At 39.2% G+C, this 25,439-nt stretch overlaps 1 protein-coding gene across 1 annotated transcript; it reads right to left on the bottom strand.

Annotated features, from left to right (window-relative positions):
• Positions 1-909: 909 nt before the first annotated feature.
• Positions 910-24,123, bottom strand: KLHL7 (kelch like family member 7). Its single transcript, XM_058830527.1, has 11 exons — positions 23,804-24,123; positions 19,639-19,741; positions 18,577-18,670; positions 17,245-17,369; positions 15,334-15,509; positions 12,781-12,955; positions 11,447-11,589; positions 6,515-6,755; positions 3,289-3,490; positions 2,927-3,024; positions 910-1,330 (listed from the first exon to the last, which is right to left on the bottom strand). Exons 1-11 carry the CDS (start codon positions 23,921-23,923, stop codon positions 1,047-1,049), a joined length of 1,761 nt encoding a protein of 586 aa, XP_058686510.1. The 5' UTR covers positions 23,924-24,123; the 3' UTR covers positions 910-1,046.
• Positions 24,124-25,439: the final 1,316 nt, after the last annotated feature.

Here is a 25,439-nt window from a genome sequence, read left to right as displayed (position 1 = left end):
GGGCTGGAAGCATTTACAAAATTCTGTGCTTCTTAACCAGAGATGAATAACCATGCGCAACTTCTGAAGACTTCTGTAAAGTATCTTTAATTACTTGGTTCATGCCATTTTAAAAACAGTCATTTTCAAGAAGAAAATCAATATATCTGTTGTATTGACTTTGCTTTTCTCATTATTCCTGTTCCCATGTTTGCTAATGGTTTGGCATCTACAGTCTGATGCCTGGGAAGATAGATTGAAAATTCTTTCCAAGTTTCCAACTTGCTAATTATAGTGCACAATTCTCGTCGACTTGCCCCACATTCCCTACCTCAGTGTAATAAAAAAAATAAAATCAAAAAGTCTTTTTGAGAAAGCTCCATAAAATGCCAATGAGACCATTAAAGTGTTCCTCTAATTTCTATGTATGGCCTCTCCAACCTTAAAGAATTGATAAGCAGTCATGCAAATGATGGAAGAAACTCACGGAAGAGGGCAGTTATCATGATCTAGAGAGCTGCTAAAACCTTGGGAATCTTTATTAGACAGCAGTCCTTGGTCTTTCCTGAGAAAATATCTTCATTTTATCCCAGTAAGATTTCTGCAGGTAGGTATGAAGGAGAAAAAATTGTTGTTCCTCTTTCTCAATAAGCCAAGCTGTATTTACTCACCTTCATTACAGGAAGTGTCTCTGCAACTGATCTTGGTAAAGTGTCATTTAACCAGAAATTTTTTCTTCATCAAATGCTTTAGAGGCATTCTAAATATTTGGACTGAGTTTCTGTTTGACAAGGCCACACCCACAGTCCTTTTAAAGGAAGATGCCATGTGATATCACCTATGTAAGTGGATTCTCAAAACACATCCCCATCTCTTTAAAACAGGTAAGAAAATGGGCATGACAAAATCCACATTATATAATATGCTGTATATACAAATTGAAAGACTGCATCTCATTTCTTTTCCTGTTACTAAATTTAACATGATTCAGTAAAACATGGAAGCAAACCACCAATAACCATCTTTTCCCAAGTCCTTGAAGAACGCCTTGGCATCTCCTACAGTCTTCAGATCTCTAGAGTTTCTTCATTTGCCCCACAAGTGTCTACAACACAGATTAAACAACTCGTCACTGGAAAAGCACGGACTTTGGAGTTGGCTATCCACTTGTCTGTTTCAGTGTTATATTCAAGAATGTGCCCTAAGCGACCAACACCCTGAAAACCAGCCAGGACATAGACTATAGATCCCACCGCAGCGCACTTCACTGTTACACCTTTCCATGGCATTGGAGACACCATCTTCCATTCATTCATCTTGATATCGTAATATTCTACATTATCAAGGCCACCTACAAAGCAATGAGATAGATAACTGATTATGTTGCACTGTATGGACTGCACTAGAGCATGCAATCTTAAATCTTTTATTTTCACGGTTTCAAAAACCCTACACTTAAAAAAAAGCAAATCTGAAAATATACCCCAGTTTCTAAACTAGCAGCTTATCCTTGTATAAATACAAAACACGAGCAAAGTGAAAAGGAGATAGAAAGTAAGATGTACTCTAACAAATTCACACTAGATGCTTTCTAGAGATTCCAACACGTTATTTCACGAACAGAAGAACTCCTTATGTTGAATTTCTGGTGGATTTGGAGCTAGTGACTAAAAGTGAAGAATTACCTGAAACTTTCCTATAGCAATAGCATTTCATTCTAGAGGGCTAATGGGTGCTTTTAGTAAAACTGGCCATTTACTGATGGAGGAGGTCTCTCATCATGATGATATTAAAATCATCAAAGTCTAGAAGCCTAAGTCCCTTTGAAAAGGGCGAAAGGAACCAAAAGTTATTAGAGATGAGTAGATTTTGTGACTAAGATTTGCTTCTTCAGGAAATATGGTAGTAATTACACTTGACAATAGCTATATGCATCCTGTTGTCCCTATTTAACTCAATTTTCACTTCCAGTACTGAATTATTATATCTGAGAGATTAAGAAATCTATCATATATTAATAGGTAAGAGTTTTTCACCCCAGACAACTTTTCTTCATTTTATTCCAGTAAGAACAATTTTTAACACTTCTAAGAGGAGCATTCAGTGAATACATGTATATTTTGCAAGATGGCAGATTACGGATTGATAAAATGTTTGTGCAATAAATGTATCTCTTACTTTTGCATTAAGAATCAATCATGATGGAATAGTTTCCATAGCCAATCAAAAATCAAGCTATATTCTAAAATAGAATTCATCTGAAATAAAGCATTCCACGTACCATGAATAGTGATTAAAAAACCTCATTAATGAGAATTTTCCATTTTGAAAAGCATTTCACAAACCCTGTGCAACTAAAATTAAATTCTTCTTGCAAAGTATTCTTCTTCTAGTTTTAAAGACAAGGAAACAGGCAGATCATAATTGACCTGGCCATGACAGTAAATTGTATTTCAAAGCTAAAGCACTCAAAAGAGGTCTCACATTTTCACCATTTTACAATACCAGACTATATTTAGTCTGAGACTGAAGTTCCTAAAATCGTGGCTACACCTTTACCTGTCTCTCAAAAGAATGCTAAAATTTCTGAAAACACATGAATAACTAAAAATAACCCACATACCCCAAATAAAAAACAAACAAACCAAAAATCTTCTCAGATGCCTGGTTTAGCCATATTAACTGTTTCAGTTAATTAACTGGGCTACAGTAGGGGTGTATATCTGAACTTGACTGTCATTAGTACAAGAATTTGAAAAGTAAGGTAACAGTGAAGTGGGAATGTGAAAGGAAGAAGGCAACACAGATGTGACAAGAACAGGACATGTTTGATGGTGCTGCCCAAAGCTTTTCAGCTGAACAGAGTAGAATGAATTCATTCCAAAAAAGAAAAAAATGTCCATGAAACCATGTGTGACCAGCTAGAGAATTAATAGAATTAAAGTACCTAAACTATTTTGTCCACCCACAGCAAATATTTTGTCCTTTACAAACACCAGCCCATGATTCTTTCTGGCTTCAATCATTGGACACAGTTCAGTCCACCTGGGGAAATAAATCAAACAGAAAAGGACAAATCACCATCTGGTTCATAGAAAGTAAGTATAACCAATCATTAGGAAAATAAAATATGGAAGAAAGCTGCTTAAGAAAAACCATCTTTCAAGCAGAACTAGAAAGAACTGATTTCTTAATGCTGATTCAGGAAAAACTCCTTACCAGAGTTTTTCCTGTAGTCATCTATACTTCAATCATTTACAGAGCTAGCACAGACACAAGTGACTAAAGCCAACCTGACTTAACACTTACGTTTCTGTGGCTGGATCATAAACTTCACAGGAATTCAGGACTCTTCCAGAAACATTGTTCCCCAGGCTCCCTCCGCATACATAAATGAGCCCATTGGCCTCTACCATTCCATGGCTGCATCGCTGAGTCAGCATGCTGGGCTTTGTGTGCCAGCTCTCTGTTCTCGTGTCATAGCATTCAAATAAATACAGTGCAGAATTGCCTTAAAAAAAAATAGAAACCCACCAAAGTGGCATTAATCTTCATGGCTGTCTTTCAAGAGAAGAGTCTAATAGCAATTATCAAACTGATGCTTTGTTAGTGGAAAAGGGAAAGCTGCTTTCCTGCCTCCAAAAGTAGAACTAACCTCCTTCAAACTTGGGATTATTCAGAAAGCACATACTTGTAATTATTTTGACTCTTTTGTTCCAAAATATGCAAGTAAGTTTTTAAAACTGCTATTTGTGTTTAAAAACAACAAGAAAAAAAAAAGTTTTTTTCTTTCTTGGAGGGGAATAAATGCTAAATAGAGATGTATATAAATTACCCATCCCATTGTCATCAGCTCATGCTACTCTTACTGCTTGGAAATATATTGAACTTTCAGATGTGGAGATGAAACCAGCTTTATAAACTCACTACAGGTTCATGAGTCTTTTTCCTCTAAGCAATGTGACTTGCCCAATACCCAGAATACTCATTGCCTTTGGAATTTGATAGCTTATGTCATAACATACTCCTGGAATTATTAGCAACCGCAAAACAGCTACCTCTGCCCAATTTACTTTCTTCCTGAAGGCTGATAGATACTTATTGTCTGGAAGTGCAGGGTGTGTGTACTCTTCCCTCAAAAGCCAAGAAAACTATTCTTGAAATAAAAAACAAATTTTCTAATGAAAATATATAGATGGGGGCCTAAAACACGTGCTCAGCTAAGTGACTGAATCATAGCCAGGGCAGAGAAGGCTGAATACAACTTTCTCAGAAAAGAACCACATCCTTCTCTTTGTTTCAAAATATATATTCACCTAGAACAGTTAAAGGTGCTTTTTCTTGTGCCTGTTTTACCTTGGCTTTCTACTTCTAAAAATTAAGCATGTCACACTAGCAGCACTTACTATCAGCTGAGGATTTGAACCTTCAAAGAGATGCTGTATTTCCAGACCCAAAATAACTCCTATCAACACTCCTATAAAGTATGCATTTGTTCACTCCCACCCTGTCATTCTCAGTATCACCAAAAACTGTACAGAGTGTACATTTTTTTCTTTCATGTAAATAGATGTTTTCTTTGATGTAAATAGATGTTCTTATTGCTTTGAAGTTGCAGAAATTCCCATCCATGGAAAAGCCAGCAGACCTGTCTTTTTTTTTGTTTTTAACCAGGTAGAAGCTTCCATTTTTAATATAATGTGTATCTCATATATTTAGTATAATGTATTTTCTATCAGTATTTCTCCTGCACTGAAACAAGAGTGGAATCTGGTGTGTTCAGTTTCCAGACTCTGCCAGTTATTGCAAATAGAATAGGACTCCCATCAATTCAAGAAGGAGAAATGAGCCATGTTGTCTGTAATGGACTGGCACAGTAATCCAACCTCTTCAATTGATGGAAAAAACATGCAGTTTTTAGATTTCTTTACAGCTAAACACACTGCAGCATTTTATGAGATGAACGCTTTCAACATAATTGTGTGATTCAAATTGGAAAATATTAGATTCAGGAGAGACAGACCTTTCCAAACTTTCAGTATTCACTGAATTCTGAAGAAAAAGTACAGGTAAAATAAATTCCATTATTCATGTTTAGCTTTCACTATTCTGTCTTGATTAATATTTATGGAAGCAAAGTGCAACTTTGCAGTAATGTAAGGGTGTATCCAGAAGAAAACTGCTACATTAAAATTTCAACTGTAGTTGCATTAACTATTACCATGCACTAGAAAATATACATACAATGAAAAGTTTCTGTTGTTATTCCCCATGAATTGAAACATGGGAAACTGAAGATTCATGAGATGATGTATTGTTCCAAGTTTCCCAATGTGGCCTTAGCTAAGCCTATTTCAAGTAATGGGAAAGGTGCTATTTCACATTCACTACACGAGGTGGCAGCTGGGAACTGCTTATTCTGCTGTTACATTAGACCTCTTAAAATATTTTAGAGTTCAGATAACATGGCCTAAATGTTACAACCTCCATGAAGTGATTTATCAATGTTAAGCACCGATCATGACAATTTTTTCCTCTGTTTATGTCCCTCTGCAGCAAGGCAGACCTCAAAAGGATCCTCCTTCTAGGACTTTTTTCCCATTTTTTTTTATTCCCCAGAACATAGCTTTATCAGCATAGCTGTTTTTATGGCTATACCATGCCTGCATTTCAACCTTTGGGTTGTTGATGATGTACCATGTTTAGACAAAAGAATATGTTCCTGTAACACCACAGTATAAGTCCTCCTCTAAGCTTTTTCAAGAGAGAAAAAAATCCCAATGGTTTTGGTTTTTTTTCCTTTACTATGCTGAATAATGCATCTAAAGAAGTATCATTTCTGTATTTGTGGAAGCAAACCAATAGAGTAACAAAATAACTCCTGTCATTTGACAGAAAAATTGGCAAAATTCCTTTACAGGACCAAGTACAATTTCACCACCAAAAGCAGTAGTTGTAAAAGATTTCCACTTCCCCCCGCCAACCTCCAAAGACCTCATTAGGCCCAACATATGTTGGTCATTGTCAAAATGCAGCTATTCTGGTCAAACATTCCAGAAAATTTTAGACCACATGGAATTCTGTGGCCTTATAGAAGAAAGGTAAGAGTGGGACTCCTGAAATACATTTCATCGAATCACACCATCATAGAATTTTTAGGGTTGGAAGGGACCTTACAGATCATCTATTTCAACCCCTCTGCCATGGACAGGGACACCTTCCACTAGATCAGGTTGCTCAGAGCTCCATCCAATCTTGTCCCTATTTAACTCTAAGAGCTGCAGTGTACTTCTTACTCTAGTTAATTACTCCAGTTATTATTAATTTCAATCAGTGAAACCATTTTCAAAACACAACAGAAATAGGTTGTTGGACTGGGCAAAAGGGGAAAAATCCTAAATACGGAAAATAAACTCATTAGGCTAACATGGCAACGTGCAGTTTCTTGTCAACAAAATCATGCAAAAACCAGAAAATTTTCCAGCTATCTTTCTTTGTGCTTTTTTGTTTGTTTTAAAGATTTTTAGTGTCTTACCCACTTCTGAACCACCAGATGTATAAATTTTGCCCTCAGCAGCACAGGCTGCAAGGCTATCTCGAGGTGTTGGAGGTCCTAGCTTGGAATACCAGCTATCCTTCACCACATTGTAGCAGTCCATTCGCTTTATAGGGAAGAGCTGGGAACCACCCAAAATATAAACTACGTTGTCCCAGAAGACACAAGCTGCATCCCTGCGCTTTTCAAAGGGACATCGGATGTCTGTCCAGCTGTAATCCTGCATTACAAAGAACAAGTAATGTCTAATAGATTATAACACTTACCTGCACAGTGAGTGTTTTTCAAACAGAGCTTTTCATAGAGATTTAGATATGGTCAGTTTTAAGTTCCTTTTCAAAACAAACATGAACACTGTTTATTGAAGAATACTCCTCAGGCGTACTCTTGAAAAATTCTCTTAGACACAGACATAGTTAGCTGCAATGAACCATGACATTATGAATTTCTATTTCCTCATTCCCTGTGTGCACCCAGTACAGCTTCCCTGAAAAACAGTTTTGGTGTTTTTTCCAACACAATTGACCTCCTACTGCTATCATGTTAGAAACAATGCATGTAATCAATAAAGTAGGATTGCATTTTCTTTTATAGCAATGGAAAAATACATCTTACATATAGTAACAGATTCTTTCTAAAAAATAATAAAATACAGAATGTACCAAACAGAGACAATGGAAAAAGGAGAATATAATATCCAAATTGACAAGCAACTCAGTAAAAAAGCTCTGATACATACTTTATTACCATGACAACTAGAAGCTTATTTACAGAATTTACAAAACACAAATGTTCTATAGCTATCCACAGTTGATAGCATGAGAAATAGGGTAATGCTCCATCACAAATACTGGCAGTCATGATGCCTAGGAACTGATTTTGCATAGATTGGCAAAATCAGCAAGTATCAAATATGAGCAGTAATGCCCAAAGCCTTTAAAAACACCGAACTCGACAACTGATGGCAGACCAGGATAGCATACAGCACAAGAAACACTTCTTGAGTAATAGCATCTCACATATTCCATGAGCATAGCTTGAATCCTATACTGAACAGGAAAGTATGGGACCTTAACTGTTGTCTGTGCCACCTCAAGAAGGTCTACCTCAACCTGCTGAATGACCTTCACTGGAATGGTTCACACAAGACGTTACATCATTACATTTTCTTAGCAAGGACATACTTCAAACACCTTGGTCAATGAGGAAGAACAGCGACTCCTACATGGGGGTTCAAAGAAAGAGAGGCAGAGCATGTTATAGTCCAGAACATCTTACAATCTTTTCTTGTAGCATCCCCCATATCAAGAAGAGCTGTCAGCTGCATGTGGCCCTTTATGGTGAGAAACAGGTCCTGGGGCATCCTAGAAAGGAAAGCCATACTACAGCATGGCAAAATAAATAGCTGCATAAATCTTAAGAAAATGTCTCAGTGCATTGTGTAAGATCAACATACTTTCTAGCTCAAACTTCTGGCAATTTTACAAAATATCCCTGTTGTTTTACTTTACTGTTATAAAGGGCTGTGACCTGACCCACTTTTATGGCTTCTGTTCATGTATCCATTTCATCCATACCTTTATCAAATGAAAAGCCATAACCTGAGTATACTCATCAGTATCCTCCTCTTTCAGCAGGAGGCAATTTAGGTCATCTTCTTGCAATACTCTTCGATGTTAGTCTGTACCACATAGAACTGATTTCAATTTTTGAATTTAACACATGTAGGAATTAAGCAGAAGTGTTGCTTTACACCACAGTCAAGATCCACACAGCCCTGGGCAGTGCAAGTCTCGGTTCTGGGGGACTGAGTAGGGAAAGACGGACCAAGATGGTGACTCTTTCCCTGCTGATCTCTGTTTTCATCAAATTGCAATGCAGGACACCAGAGGCAAAAGCTATACCTTTCTCTCTTTCATCAATTTATTGAATCACTTATTAAAACTACCTGAACTCCTGAGAGCTTCAAGACCCTATGACAAGAATGGAACACATACAACTATAGGCCCTGTGAAAAAGTACCATTTTTTTGTTTAAGACTCTTCCTCATTTTCAGTTGATTCCTCTTCCTTGTTTGTCACAAAAGCCAGCAGACATGCCCACTGTGGACAACCTCCCCACTAACAGCTTACTGACTACAGCTCTATCTCCTCATAAAAGGTATGTTGGTTCCCTTAATCATCAAGAAATAGCATTGCCAGGCATCTGTTACTTTTTCTTTGCCATTGTTGAATTTTGCACTGCTGGAAATTTAAAACTTCCAACCATTTCTGGCCTCTAGAGATAGTAGTTTCAAAAGAATAAGCATATTGCTGACACAAAATCTCAATCATATATAAATTCTGTACTGAGAATTCACAAAACAAAACAAGTATTTTATTCCCAACCTCAGGAAATTTTTTTTTAATATTCTGTGAAAAATTCAACAAGAAAATGCTTCCCACAACTGTTAATAGAACATCTAGGATTTCTAGTAGTATTCTGAAATCATGTATGTCTACTCAAATTAGTGCCAGACTGCTCCACAAGTGTTATGCCCATCTGCATCTGTCCCGTTGCATCATTTTGCTCTCTTGCTGAAGTACATGCATCAATAGAAATACCAGTTACAGTGCAACAAAGATAGCAAATATAGTCTTAAAATAATACTGCTAACATTCCCAACGAATAAAACACAGTACCCAATCCAGTCTTATTTAAAGAACCCTTCTGACAACAAGGAAATTAATATTAGCATGAGACACTAATTTTGTGTGCAAAGGAATTGGTGAAAATTAAAATTTTTGCACTACTTTTTATTATCATATAACAGCTATGGAAAGTTGTACTGCAACCAAGAAAATATTTTCAGGAAAAATTTAACCTCTGTTTTAAATTATTTTTGCAACAATTTAATTAAATTTCTGGTTTTAATTAAAATCAGAAGTGAAGGACTAGGTCACTATTCAATCAGTTCAACAGACAAGCAAAATTCCAATTTTTTCCCCAAGGTCTTAACCTTGCAAAAGTACATACACAAACTTAATTCTCTGTTCTGTAACCCTCCCATCATCTTTTGATGAGACCAATTAAAGTGAGTTAAATGGTAATTCAGCAGAGGTTCTGGATCCTTGGTTTGTTGCATTTAATAAGCTATTGTCACAGTTTAAAGATTAAAATCAAATACTCAATCAAAACTTCCAGAAAAGGACCTTTAAATAGCTTAGGAGTTGGAAATTAAGTAAAAGCTGTTCAACAAGACATGACAGGCTAGCTAAGAGTATCCAAGAAAGCATATAAGCACTAGGAAAACACTATGTGAAGTAACACATGCTTGTTAGAATAAAGCTCTCCAATTACACACTTTTAAAATTTTCCTTCCCTGCCCTATTCTTCTCCCACTCCTTACTCCACATGCAAGGCTTTAAGTCTTGATTAAAAGGCAATTCTTCAACGTTTCTTCCAAATTCAGGTGTTTTTTTGTGTTATACCTGGACAAGTAGTCTATGAAAGGTAAAGCTCTTGTATCCTATGCTTTATGTAGTCTTTCAAAGACTACATAAAGCTACTTTTTGTCTACAGAACAGATTGCTTTGCCAAAACCATGCAACTGACTGAAAAGTTACGAATGCCCTGATCAAAAGCTTCTCAAACTTAGACCTTGTAAAGGAGAGAATTATCTGTTCTGTATCCCTCACCTCCTCACCCCCAGCTGAAGTGCTGCTTATCTTGAGTATGTGTATGAAGGAAAAAGGCAGTCCTTAGTTAAGAATTTTCAATTCCCAATAGGAATACATATTAAATGTCTCTCAAGCTAAGTCAGCAAAGCTGGCAGGTTTGAGGTTTTTTCCCCCCAGACTTGAGTGGTAGTCAGAGAAGGTGGCTTGAATTTTATCTTACAAAAGGAATGTGAAAGAAAAGTTCAAAACACACCCCAAAGGCTCATTCATTCAGAATTAGATTTGACAGGGCTCACATTGACTATAAAGTTCACACAGCACACAAAACTGTTTGAAATTTTAAAAAGCATTTAATATGCTGAGTTAGAACCAGAATTGCTTCAACAAAGTATTACATGCACAGGATCTCATAACTTAAGAGAGCCCTGATGTTTACGTAGCAAATTTATTCTGTGTTACTGTATATGTTTGCCTGGTAAAACAGGGTATGGGTAATCCTTCTGTATGCAGGTGACATTTTCAGACCCTTTAGTCTGCATAGCTGAAATAGACACCATTCCTGTGGCTTGATTTTATTCAAGAATCATGGGAACAAATTTCAGGCAGAGCTTGCTTGTTCTTAAATTGATCACCTCTAAGTTTTTTGTTGTAGAAACTCACTCTTTTCCACTTATGTAATACTTGGCTCCCCATTCTTTTCCTTATATACTCTTAATAAAAAAAAACCTGTGAACTATTGGGATTTAGAAGTGGTTGTATATTTAAAATAAATGCACTAAAAAACCCCTACAAAAACTAGGTTCTACACTAACATACTAGCCAGTAACTTAACATGCGCTAAAAAAACCTGCTTTGAGTTAATATCTAAACACCTAAGTGCATGCACGTGCATACAGACTTCCATATATTCCTAACCAATTTCCTAACATTTCAGTGACCTTTTGTTTATTTGCAGCTGTGGAATGCACATACCAATCAATGCTCAACTCAGACAGATTGATCAGCTCTGCATATCTAATATTGCTAAGAAACGAATACAATCATTCTATTAAAAATGAAGTATTACATCTAGGTACACAGACTTAAAAATACTTAATTAACCATATTCTTCCAATTGTATACCCAGGAGGTAGGGAATACTTCCTTCCTAATACCGTTCTGTAGATCATTATGTCTTAATTAGTATCATCAACAAAGAAAACAGGTAAGATTACAAACAGTGAATCTTAATGCATTCTGAGGTAACGATTACCTTGGGATTAAAATATCTGCAGGACTGGGGCTGAGAGCCTCCAAACAAAGCAATGCGATAATCATGTTTTTTTCTTCTTGGTCGGGTACCTTCCACTAACTCTTCTCGGTCTTCTGGGGAAAGGAGGTGGTATCTCATCCCACCTGCAAGGAAGACAACAACTGTTGCAGATCCAGTGTAGCTCACACATGGATAGGGATGTTTCAGAGGCAGGGATGGGGGAGAGATGGAAGGGAAGGAAAGGAGGAAAACCAAGTTTCTACATTACACCTATACAGCTTTGATTCAAAACGGAAGAATGCACAGCAGCATGTGAGGGTGGGAGCATACATCCAGATTTACACCCTATTCCAAACTGGCTGCTCCATGTGAAAACAGGACAGATACAGACTCATGTTATGTACCAATGCTCAACTCATTTACCAATGATCAGCTCATTTACCCAATATTAACAAGCAATTAAGATTGTTGCATTAAAACAACAAAGTCAAAAGGAAGCAAGCCCAAAAGCATTCCAAAGAATGCAAAAACACTGGTGACATTACAAGCCTCTAAAACCAGACAAAAATCCTTATTTCCTATACAATGCACCCAACTTGGTGTCACACAAGAAGTATGACTGTGATGTCGAATGTCAGCAAATACTTACCAACATATAGGGTAAATCTGAATCCTACTCAATGAGTCTGAAGGAAAACAGTTGTGTACTGATTTTTATATCTACACTAAATTGAAGCCAACTAGTTAACTGCTACTGAAATTGATTTTCTATCTTACATGATAAAATTTTACAAATGGTGTCTAAAAACAACAGGAAAGCTTGTTTCCTATTTCATTTGCACACTGAGAATTCAAATGTAGGATCATTGTAGGATTAATGGTCAGAATACAACAGATAAAAACAGTAAAATGTAAACCTAAAATTCTAATTTGCTTAGGAAAGCTTGCAAATATTAAAAATGTTGACATATTTCTTTTATTAATGCACATACAAACATGAACAATATTGAAATTACAAGCCTGTCACAAGGCAGACTAACTTTCAGTTACCCTAATGAGTCATTGACAAAATCTCTATTCCATTACTTCTCATGGAGTTCATTCCATTTGCTAGGAGAAAACAAATGAAAGTCATACTGTTACATAAGATGAGTTTTATTTACATAATAATCTGCCAATCCAACTTCAGCTAAACACGGCATCCTATAGGGAACACAGATGGATTTAATGTGAAAATGTTAGAGCATTTTAAAGCAAAGAATTTTCAAAAATTTTCAAAGCAATTTTTTAATTATACAGAAATTCATAAAGATTTCAGCTAGAGGTCAACTTACTGATCACCATTTTAAGGCATTCTGGGTTATCCTGAATAAGTGGTTCAGCCTGAACTGTTTTACTTAAGAAGTTCTTTGATATTAGAGGAAATCGGACTTTAGCAAGAATATCAACCATGTATGGCTGGCGATTTGGCTCATCATACTTCAGCCATCTGACTGCTGCATCATAAACCTTAAACAAGAGACAAGGAGAGAAAGGGATAAGGTACATCACCACACAGCAAGACAAGCAACAGAACCTTAATGCTATGAATTGATTCTAATGCCTACTGGAGGTTAACCTATGCTAACATTTTATTATGTGTGGATCCCATTGCCATCTTTCAAAAACCACCCCCCCTCAAAAAACCCTATGTTTTTCAAAGTCAACCAAGCCCAAAAAAGGTTGACTTTTCAAAGTCAACCAAGCCCAAAAAAGGACAATGCTCAGACAAGTAAAAAAAATGCACAACCACTGAAATAAATCTCATCTACAAACTTCAAAAGCCTACTACTTCTGCTGTTTAACTTTTTTCCCTCTAAATGGAAAACATGAATCTGCAATTCACATTTATGTGGGTAACTCCTGTACCAGGTTAAATCTAATACTCTTCAAGTTCTGTGGCACAGCACCAGTAATGCTTGCACAGAAATGAAATAACTTCTATCTGATATAGTCTCCTGAGGTGATAAACTGGTTCTCTTACCAATCATCATGTTGGGTATCCAAATACACTGCTATTGTTGTGTCTTAGGGGACCATTTAAATCAAAGTTTTATCTGCAAACTACTGTAAATTTACCAGTGTTTCTTCTTTTTCTCCTTCTCACAGGAAAAGATACTGGGTTTTCTTAGGGGTCAGGGAAGGTACATCAGGGAAGATAATCAAGAAATCTGCGCTATTTATAATTGTCCAGTGGGTCAGGATGAAAAAAATGAAATAAATCTAGGATTACATGTATATTCTGATACTTCCATGCTGCTCTCGGACACAGCAAGCTTATGGAGTAGCACTGACTCTGAAATGGCAGGACAACCTCACTGCAAGCAATAGCACAGCCAGTGTCTACACCTGTAGCTGAAACTGGTCAGTGACTGGTGCTGAGTGACAGATAACATGGAAAGACACTTCATGGAAGAATTAGTCAGGACTACTAGACCACCCCAGCTGTAACTCTGCAAAATTACCAGAAAATGTGGGAGAGAAAAGAAAACAATAATTAAAGGCTCAATTCCATCAGCTAAGGAAATTCAACAGAATGACTTGAACAGGAACATCATATAGGACAGGGAGTACTTAATGCTACCTTCTCTTTTTGCTAAATATAACTACGCTCCACACCAAAACAAAAGTTAGAGTATAATGTCAAATTTCTAGCAGTACTCCTGAGAAATTCCTGAGAGATTCCTGTAGAACAGTCAAACTTCTGTTTTCATATGTTACATCACCCTACAGTAAGACAAATAACTAAACCTTAATGCTGCAAATGAATTCTCCTGCCTGATGGAGGTCAATGTCAATGGAAACTTCAGTCAGCAGAACATCCATTTCCAAGAGGATATATACATACCATCTCAGCTACAACATCCCTCTGTTGCACTTCAAAGGTTTGAGTCAACTCACAATGCCATGCCCACACAAACTTAAGTTAGCTAATTCAAGCACCATAACAGCAGAGCTACAAAGGCAAGATTTCAGTTTGTTTTCAACAGCTTTGCTAAGAAGCTACAAGTGCCCAGCAGCTGCAAGTGACACTCAACTGCTCCAACCAGACTACAATCACCTGTCTGGGCTGAACTGTAGATACCTCTATGTTTCCTATTTTCTTGCAGTAGGAAGAACAGGCTGTGCTCTAAGCTGAATCAAGCATTCCAAATGGGATAGCCGTGAATGCAATTTCTACCACAGGTTACAAATTTTAATTGAGTGAACTCCAGGCTCCTTTCAGCCACCTAAACTTTTTTATGCCCAGCAATCCACCACTGTCAATGCATGTAGCTTTCAGTGTTTTACTCGTCTTAATTCCAAGTCCCTCAGTTCTCCAGGTTTGTGTATATCTATGTTTCCATCAGAAAACTCCTCTCTGGAATGGGCTAGGCCATTCTCAGGTAGAAATGTGCATCCATTAAGGTGCATTTTGCTCAACTGAAGTGAAGCAAACTTGCTTCACTTTGAAGTGAGGTTTGAAGTGATCCAGTTTCAACAAAAGCACATAAATCCCAATCTAGAAGCATCCACTACAAAACAATTTAGCTCACATACGCTATTGAATCAGAAGCCTTATAAGTATCTTGACAAAGGAAACTGTTCTGCTTATTCCCTCTGTGACTTCTTCCAAGTCTGCTGAAACAATACATCTGTAAACCACACTTGAAATGTGAATATTTATTAATATTTGGTTTTGACCAAGTTAGGATGCACCTTTTTATTCCACAATTTAGCAAGCACTATGTGCATCATATCCTCTAGGAACATCAGAAGTGAGATACTTGAATACCTGAAGCCATTTCTTGATTAAAAGAAGATCATTAAGTTCAATGCTTTTAGCTGCTATGAAACAGGGATCTCACCTGGTCTTCTGCCCTCACTGTCAATGTATCTTGGTTCAGGAGATGTGTCACACGCTTAACATCAAGCTGAAGAAACTCATCTGTCTTGTAAACCTCAGTGAAATGCTGATGGATGAAGTCATCTGCAGTGGCTTTCAGTTCTGGGCAGTCTAGGCATTCTGCTAGCACACTTATGCCTATGAAGGAAAGTCAGGAAAAAAACCTGTCTAAACTTGAACTGCAATTACCTTCAACATATTAAAATAGAATACAATTGCTGTAATTTCAGTGATACTTACAATTCCAGTTTAATATTTATTACCATGCTTTTTTTCTCCCCCATTAAAACACATGCTATCATGACTCACCTGCAATCCAAGGCAAACTAAGACAGGGACAAGCTGCTGATCCCTATACCTGCTGAACTAATTGGACAGTCAGACCGGCAACATCTGCTATATTAACTGTCTCTCCAGCATATTTCCTCACTGTTTCTTTCCCAATTACAAAGCACACAAAAGTACCTTAACCAAGTTTGAGCCAAGCCACACTAATCATGTCTAACCAGAACAGCTTGAGAAACTGGATCCACATTTTACAACCTCTCCTGACCTGCTCATGCAGCATCAGTCACCAACCAAGCCCACTTTCCTTCAAGAGTCATGGTGAACTGAGACCTCTCTATACACACAGCACAGTCAGCTGCAGACTACACAAAGTGAAGTTGATGTTGCTGAAAGAACAGAAGGTTGGCATAAACAGCAATAGCAGCTGAGAAGCACCACTGCCAACTTTGCCATTAAAAACAATGTAAGCACAGAGCTCTTCATCAGGCAGCTTTTCATCATTCCACAGTCTTCCTTCTCACAGAAGAAATGGCAAGTGTGGCACGAGCAACTCACTAACATATGGGTTGAAATTAGTCTGAGCTGCTCAGAGTAGTAAAATGTGAACTAGAAAGATAAAATCCACATATATGACAAAATTTCAAGATTCAAATTAAACCATGGTTTCTTTCAAATACTCTTTTTTTTTTATGAACTGTGTACTTGCTTGTGAGTCTGCACAAAATATGTTTAAATTTAAAAACAACGCCCTAAGGAAAAATTGTTTTAATCTTTTTGCAATAAATTAGCAACAAAGTATGCAAGTCTTAAAGACCAAAATTAATTTTCCACCCAACAGAAGCCACAGGGCAGAAATATGCCTCAAAGCAAGCCTAAGTGGCATCTTCCTTAGGTAATGCCTGTCTTCCAGCAGTTGTTTCAGAGCTGCAGGTGTGCTGCACTGAAGTGTCAGTTGAGTCACTGCAATTCAGATATACTCTGCAAAGCACTTCTATTGCTGCTGTAAACATCAGTAATGATTGAGATGTTACTAGAAGAATTACCTAACAATGTCAATAAAAAACATTAAAAAAAATTTCTCTTAAATTTCTGATTATATAAGGTGCACCAAATTTTAAGCATGAAAAAGTATTTAGTTCTACTTGTTGTTTGACTTTTCTGTAACACCAAGTTCACATTAGAGCTACGGAACATGATATCAAACCTGCCCAGATGACATTCATTGTTTTCAGTCAAAATTAAAAGTGAATAAAACCAAAAGTACCCTAAACTTACTCTGTTTATATTTTTAAAATATATGCCAGTTTTGTAAAAGTTACAAATATATCAAATTCTGCCTGCAAGTACAGTAACAACTGAAAGCTCCACCTCACTAAACACATGTAGTCCTCTAACAAACAAGAAGCCCCAACGTCCTGACAAGCTGGGTGAGTCCTTGCAGTCCTGTGGCAAGGGGAAACAGTTCAGATTCAGAGAAAAATTATTTTTACATGCCTGGATTTAGCAAAATGTTACTGTCTATCCACAAATAGACAGTAAAGCAAAGTTAAAAAATAAACAGTAAATTTAAGTCTATTTCTCTTACCAAGACAATTGGAAGCATCAACTTGTTCTTTTAAAAAGTCCACACACATTTTTTTGACAGGTTCAATCTGATACTGGTTTGCTGCATCTAGTAAAGACTGGACATTATTGCTGTTAACTGAGATTCTGCAAAACAGAAGGTGTAAAATTAGCATCACTGAAATGACCTATGTTGCAGCAATAAAAAAAGCAACTTACACAAATTCACATAAATGGCAATATTATTTCCCTCCTATTTACCCAAGAATCTTTCACATACACTCTAAGGACACATCCTTCATGATCTTTCCAAACTGCTTTTGTTTGCTCTACTTTACCCAGGCAGTGCAAAGAATAACCAGTCCTGGAAGCTGAAGAATAAGCCTTTAACACAGGTTCTCTGCAGTCCTGTACTATTGCTATGAGTTATATGATTAACCACTTGCACAAAAGGAAAAGAAAAAAAAACAATCCCAGAACCATTTTTAATGACCATTTTCAACTCCCAAACACACATCAGAAAAACCTGTCTAAAGTCTGTCAGGACTGGTCTGGTTGATTTGCCCAGAGTGCATAAGCAGAATAACCAGTTTGGCAGTGCTTCAAGAGAAGTTATGGAAGCCACAGTCTAGGGTTTGGGTATCAGGGCATGCAACCATGTGGCTGGGGTGGGCTGTTGACACAGACTATCTGCTACCACTGATGGCATATACAATAAGATTCCCCTCAAAAGAAAGGAGAAAGCCTCCCTAATGAGAGTTAACCCCATTAGATGGAAGGTCTGCCATCCATAGGTCTGATTAAAGCTGATTAAGTACTGTTTACAATCCTAGCCATCTGCAAGAGCTCTGCAGGGTAGGGAGGGGTTGGAAGAGAAAAAAACACAACCACAAAACCCGCAAATACATGGACAAGCTGAGATGGGGGAAAAACACTGTTCATAGGACAGTTATCCACCCTGCCTGTTTTGAGATGAAGGTATAACTCCTGGAAATGGTTCTGTGCCATAGCTACTATGGCCACAAAGAGAGACCCTGCTGATATCAATAAGGACCTGAATTACAGAACCATGGGAAACACCATTTGGCTCCAACACTGAAGTCAAAAGCTTGAAGTGCTTTGAATTGCTTTCTGGAGACAAATACCACTCTCTTTTGTCTGTAGGGCTTCCTACTGGTTAAGTAAAAAGGAAGAGGGAGGAAGGATAGAAGGTCTAGTCATATCAGGCTTTAAAAAAAGGAAAGAATTTTAATGGTAACAAAACAGATTAATCACAAAAGCATCATTTTAAGCTTTTATAATTTAAAATCGGCAGACTTCCTAGAAAAGCATGAGCTTTAAATAACAAAACTACCTTGCAGTATAAGCAAACTCCACGAGCTGTTCAATAATGTCAGGCTCTGCATCTTTTAGCTCCACTTCAAAGGACTTTGATTCAATCATATTTGCTGCAAACAGATTAAAAGACAAACTTTTAATCAAGAAGTCACTCTAGTTATTGTATGTTTTGCAAACAGTAGAAAATAAAGCAATTATACGAAGTGGTAACCTGCTAAAAACTGCTCAGAGTTGATTGCTGTTTTCCCAGGATTGCTAATGCAAGTCAGGAAAGGAGGCAGTGGAACAAACGAGATAACTGGTGTGAGTACATCCTTGTATTATCTAAATTATGATAAACTGCCTTGAGTTGAAAAAGTCCTAGACGTTGTTGACTGCAGCCAGACTGCCATGTTAGCATTAGCACTGTCAAAAGCCATTTCCACATTAAAGCTGATAACAATGGAGACAGCTCTGAGCTCCCCACACCCAGACTCAGCACTAGGCTTTGCCCACAGGTGGTTACCATTGACCACTGGAATGAATGGTTATTTTACTTCCATTCAACTTTGATTTTACAGTAATTTTACAATTCATGGGTAAGGTATACAAAAAATAAGATACTACATAACTGAATTTTTAAAGAGAGCATAAATGAAAGAACTACAGAACCACAGAATTAAGGTAATCACATTAAGGTAGGAAAAGATCTCTAAGATCATCCACTCCAGCCACTAAACCATGTCTCTAACCTCTGAAAGCCCAATTTATATGCAGAACTGCCTGATGGCAGACAAATTCTGTAATGGGACAAAAAAATTCCCAATTTTCAGGTTAGGGAATGGAGATAAACTCTAATACAATGTATAGGCCTCAATTATTAAGAAAGCTTACAAATGAAGTAACACTTCACTTGATCAAAAGAGAGGAAAAATAATGGGAGTGGTAAACAGAAATTAATGGAATAAGGACACAAAATGAGATATCTTCACTTAGACTTATCCTTCAAATGAATCACTTTCATACGATAAACAGGTTGACAGACAAAACAGGATATAATCATGAAAGTTTAAAATTAATCAATTTTCAAAAGACTTACTAGTAAACATCAAGTTAAAAAAATGACTGGCTGAGGCAAGCACTACACGGTGAGCTGGGATCTTTCTTTCTTGAACCATAAGAATGACATCACAAAGAGTTTTCTGAATCAGAGGGAGAAAAAGACAAAAATCAGCACTTAAAAAAATATTACAGCAATATTTCTTTAGAAACAGCTTATTGAAATACATTGTTTTTTGTAACACAAACAACTCAAGAGCATTATGTGATAAAAAGATTTTCTGAAAATCAAAGTTCTGTAACCTGGAGAACTAGCAAACATCAGTTTACCCATGAATTTGTACAAGATGGTCATGAATAATATGAACTCTGATTAAAGTACTTGCTGTAGCTTTTACATCAGCTTACAATAATGTAGCAGTTAGTAGAGGCTACATGTATATTGTACTGCTTTCATCTATCAGTGTCTCTGCTGCTGATTTTCAAAAAAATTCACAGGAACCTCATATCTGAAGTCTGCCATCCTATTGCCCAACTGGAGTCAAAGTGATGAATGAGTTTAAAGCATTCAGTGGAGCATTTAAAGAAAATGTATCAAAAAATATCATTTCTGTGGAAGGGTTTGACTGGCCATACCTGATGAGCAACTAGCTTCCAAACAAAACAATTTACTTCTCATTTGTTTGTTGTTTATATGTAGGCAGCTAGTTTCTCCCTACATGTGAACTGTCATGTTCTAGAAAAAGAAAGGAAAGCAACAGAACTTATAAAAGCTTCCAGGAAGGGCTGGGGTAAAACCACATAATTTGAATAGATTCTAAAATGCTATCTCTTCTAAAAACATATTGAGTGAAATAAATCCATATCATACTACAGTTAATTATAACTATCTATTAAGAAAAACTGAGCAGCACTGCTTCCTCAAAAAATAGGAAATAATTTTGAAGATCACCTTAAGTTTATGGAACTGCTTTCAAAAACATCTGTGTTCACCCATCCCAAGGCCAGCCCCAGAAAAGAACATTTCTACTGTGGGAAATATATATTTGCTTAGAACTGCAGTGGTGTTTTCCACATGGAGACAATATTATCTAGGGCTGATAACCCACATTTACAATTCCTTTAAACATGCCTGTTCTTATTTTTTTACAGGACACTCAAAAGCACATACTAGACAAAATATAAATAATACTTTCAAAAACATTATCTAAGCGGAAATTGGATGTGGGTGACATAGAGCTTCCTTTGTAGTTTTAAACCATTTAGGATTGAAACAACAACAAAAAAAAGAGACCATTCTGGAAAAGTTTCAGAGGAAATCCTTTAAAAGCTGAAATTTCTAACACTTCTGGTTCAAAACAACCATTGGAACCTAGCAGTACAAGATACCATAAAATCCTGTGGCCAAGCTTTGCCAAGACTTGCAGCTGTTGCTTGAGCAGCACGCTGCATTTCTAAAACACATTAAATGCCTCAGCTCAGCATTTGAAACACCTCAGATGTTCTAAGGCCCCTCTGGGTGCATTTGCCAACCAAAACAGACCATCATTTTAACTTCTTTCCCTGGGATGTTTCTGGGTGTGACAGTTCAATTTCAACTAATGCTCTTCTGAGGATTTCTTCACTTCCTTACAGAAGGACCCACTGTTGTCACTGGGTCACCTCCATGATGGAACAGGTGACTGGTGTTAACCAAAGGACACACCCGAGCGTCGGCTTCTGCAGGGTGCTTCACCTTCCAAATAACAGGTTCAGCAACACCTTGCAGCTCTATCCCAGCTTCATTCCCAGTGACTTCATTCTTGGCTGACCTCCACTGAGCTGCAATGTTGTAACAAATGCTTTATGCACATGCTGTCCTATAGCTCTGGAAAACCCACAAAGATGTGGGTCATCCGTGCTGGAGACAAGCAAAAAGTCCTCCAAGTACTCAGCACACTTGGCCCCAACACCTCACCTGTACTGAGTGCAGGTATGTACATAGCTTACTCCAAACTCCCACACTCATGGAGGGTTCCTCTTCATCCCAGCTCACACAAAAAGCAGCCTCATTATAATGAACTGTAAGTTCCCATTGGGCCAGATTCCTGTAGGATTAAACTAATGAGCTAAATATCTAGAGCTGCATATGCACCTTGACATTTCCACCACAGGACATTTTAGCTTATAATCAGGTTTTGTAACTACACCATAGTTCTTGACTTAGAAAACACAAGAGGAAAGAGCTGACTACAAATCCTCTTACAACTTTAGCATGACTAATCAGCTGAAACTTAGTCTGCCTTCCTCTGGCTCCTGCTGACTTCCCAAATTTATCCTGTATATTCACACCTCCTCCTACCCCCTCAGTAATACATAAGCTCCTCTTACAAATGACTCCTAAAGGAAGCATAAGTTTCATGAGATCTGCAAAAATTTCTGGACCAGTCAACACTGTGTGGGATATGTAAAGCTCACCTGAGGTCAGATGAGAAGTTTGCAGGCAAAACTCAGAGCTGCACCTCCTTGGGCATAACAGATTCTGGAATCTGAATCAGGAGTACACACAAACTTCACAGCACTTAATCCTGATCCTCTCACTCCTTATTTGGAATGGCTTATAGCTACATGGGAGCTGGCATTCCAGTGCAAGATGAGGCACTTACACAGAACAATGTGATGCCACACACTGGAACAGGGGCACAGTAAAGCACTGTGAATTTCTGTGCTGGGGACTGTACATATATTGACAAGAGGGTAATATTTCCTTTATCTGCTTACAAATCATAACAGCATTTGGCATTCCCTTTTAAACAATGGCAGAGGTATGAACTAAACACTTAGGAACCACGTTATGAATTCAGCCACACCTTGGAATATGTTCACACTTTTAGATCAGAAACAAAGCCTGCATAAACATAGATCACAGGTTTTAAGTCTTAATCCTACTACCCTAAGTCAGTGAAAAAAATTTAGGTTTTTATACGTAACAGCTTAGTTGTGTGAAATGGTTTATGCAGACGAAATAACTGACTGCCTATTAGTGAGAGAAGAATAGGGCTGAAGTGCTAGAGAAAAGCAGAACCAACACCAATACTTGTGAGGTCAGGACCCAGACTGCTGGTACAGACAGCATTAAAAGCTGGACTGGGCCTCTGGCAAGACTAACACTGGAGGACAAGAAACTAAACCCTAGAAGACACAACACATGACAGCACCAAGTGCGAAGCCCCTGTGTAGTCTGGCTTCAGATTTAGCTTTAACTCTGGCTCCACATCTCTTTTTAAAAAAAACAAACCAAAGTTCCACAATCAATGAGCTCCTCCTCTGAGAAGTGGAATTTCTTCATATGCATGAAGTTACACATATCCTTCTGCTCTTGTGCCATTAATTTCATGGTTTTTATAAAAAAAATAATTAAAAACAAGTATTTATTTCATTTTAGACAGCTAAACTGACATGCATTTGTATAATTGCAATTTTGGTTACCACTCTTGCTCTATTGGTAAACAGAGGAGTCATCTTTAATACTCATTAAACTATTCACCATGGAAGCTATCTGCCCAAGAATTTGAGGCCTGATGAAGCCACCAAACTCCTACACTGCCACTGGCTTCGTAGTGCGATGGGCAGAGGTACTCAAGACAAAAATGCCACCTGTGAAACCAAACAATGTTTCCACTCATGCCTCTCCTCCCGCTGCAGTTTCACTGTTCACAGGGTGCACAGTCAATTTGTTCAGAGAAGAGTTTCTGGTCAAAAATCCAGCACCAAGCGCCTTGCCACTGCCCTCAGGCTTCGGTTCGAAAAGGGCTCCGTGAATGCTCCGACCGGAGACACTGGGCCATCCATCCATCCATCCATCCATCCATCCATCCATCCATCCATCCATCCATCCATCCATCCATCCATCCATCCATCCATCCATCCCAGCCTCACTCCTGCCCTACCACACGCACCGCGCTATCAGCTAAGGAAAAACAGATCCACGGCGTCTTCGGCCTCCAGAACCACAAGGAGCCGGCGCAAACGGAATCGGAACTCGCCGCTCTCCTGTGCGGCTCCGGAGCCCCTGAGGCACCGGCAGTGCCGGTTCCGGTGGCATTTTCCCCGCAGTCGGGCCCAAGAGACGGGAAACCCAAGGGACCCTCGGCGCGGGAGCGGGATCTGCCCTCAGGGCAGCACGGACACCGCGGGCCGCCGGCCCCAGCGAGCGCCTCCCGTACCTGCTTGCGCATGGCGTTCATGACGCCCATGAAGGAGGCGAGCAGCTTCGCCTCCTCGCGGGCGGCGAGCTTCTTCTCCGTCTTCTTCTTGCTGCTCTTCTCCGACCCGGGCGCGGCCATGCTCGCCCGCGCTCACCGCCGGCGCGCCGAGCCCGCCCGGGAACATGCGCCCGCCGGCTGCCGGGCGGCGAACGGCGTGTGGCGGCGCTCGGCTGGGGCGGCAGGCGGGGAGCGGCACGCCCGGGGGACGCGGGCAGCTCCCGCAGCGCTGCTGTCGCCGCGGCGGACGCGGCCTGGGGGCGGGGCCGGGCGCGCTGACGCCATCGGCCGGCGCGAGGCCCCACGCGGGGTAAACAAAGGGCGGGGAGGGACTCGGTAGCGTCACGTGGAGGACGCGTGCGCGGCAGCCTGAGGGGCGCGGTCCCTTGGGGGTGTGGCTTTCCTGCGAGGACACGCCCCTTTGGGGGCGCGAGCAATGGGGCGGGGTCATGCGGCCGAGGGGGCGGGGCGGGGCCGTTCCCGCGCGGGGCCGGGGCTCCTTCCCGGGAAATGCGATCCCGGTCCTTGACTGGCGCGCCCGGAGCCCTCCGGGCCTGGCCGTGCTGCTGGACACCCTGCCTTGCCCCGGAGCATGGGGCTGCCCTGCTTAAGGGCTGGGTGGGCTTCCTCTGCCCCGAGGGTGGGAGCAAGGGGAGGAATGGCTCCTGCAGCTCCCGCTGGAGGGATCTCGTCCCGTCTTGGCAACGTTCTAGTCTCACGTGGTCTGGCTAAGGAAATAAACGTGATCCAAGAGTAAAACCTCTTTGTCTTGACAACTGCAGCCACCCCTCTTCCAGAAATAATGCCAAAATGTTTGGTGCTTTGATTCTCGTTTTTTGGGTAGGATAGTGACAGTCAAAACAACGTTTTAGTGTGACTTTGCTGTTTGTGCATTTGTGTGATGTTCCCAATTTTAATTCCACAGATAAGGCGTTGAACAGCTTAGTGCCATGACTTGAAGGGAAAGAGATTCCTGCAGAAATAACATGAGGGTCTTTCATTAAGAAAATGAATGAGCCACTTTGTTCCTGATAGCATATCCCATATGGCAAGATTTAAAAAAACAGACTTTGATATTCTGTGGTTCTGCCGTCTAAAAATTCCTGCTGCACAGAATCTGTAAGAATTTAAATGCATTTGACCTTTGCTTCATTGCAATAAGCAAAACTGACACAGCTATCACTTGACTTTCCAGATTTTATCTTGTAACAGTTAAAAATATAAGAAAACTGGGAATGTACTTCCGGCTATTGTCAGATTTCATGGTATAAAGAGTTTACTTGTAGTTTTAATATCCTCTTGAAGGCATCATAAGATGCCTGCTTTATCTGTGGGATACACAGAAATAACTGTGGAGGTTATTTATGGAGGATAAATGTCTGTGCTGGGTCCCGAGTGCACTGCCATGTTCTGGAAGATTAGTTGGCCAGGTTGAGGAGTTCAGCTTGTTGCTCCCAAGGTCGGGTCCTTTGCTGACACGAGCTGTGGCGAGGGAAAATAAAAGCAGAGGTGCTGCCCCTCCTTTCCCTGGAGACCTGATTTTAAGCAGAGAATTTACTGCTGACTCCTTTTACAGTGAGAAACAACACTTGATACC

Source organism: Poecile atricapillus, chromosome 2 (assembly GCF_030490865.1).
Source record: "Poecile atricapillus isolate bPoeAtr1 chromosome 2, bPoeAtr1.hap1, whole genome shotgun sequence".
Taxonomy (NCBI): Eukaryota; Metazoa; Chordata; class Aves; order Passeriformes; family Paridae; genus Poecile; species Poecile atricapillus.
The sequence above is the reverse complement of the archived record's forward strand: the minus strand, read 5'-3'. Positions and strand labels throughout refer to the sequence as shown.

Bases quoted from the DNA above. Each gene is read 5' to 3' on its own strand.
- KLHL7 (XM_058830527.1), bottom strand. From the start codon at position 23,923: ATGGCCGCGCCCGGGTCGGAGAAGAGCAGCAAGAAGAAGACGGAGAAG. The intron at 11,590-12,780 runs GTAAGTTGACCT...TCTTCCTTGCAG, and splicing joins ATGCCTTAAAATGGTGATCA to GTGGGATGAGATACCACCTC. The intron at 6,756-11,446 runs GTAATCGTTACC...TTTGTAATGCAG, and splicing joins GCAGATATTTTAATCCCAAG to GATTACAGCTGGACAGACAT.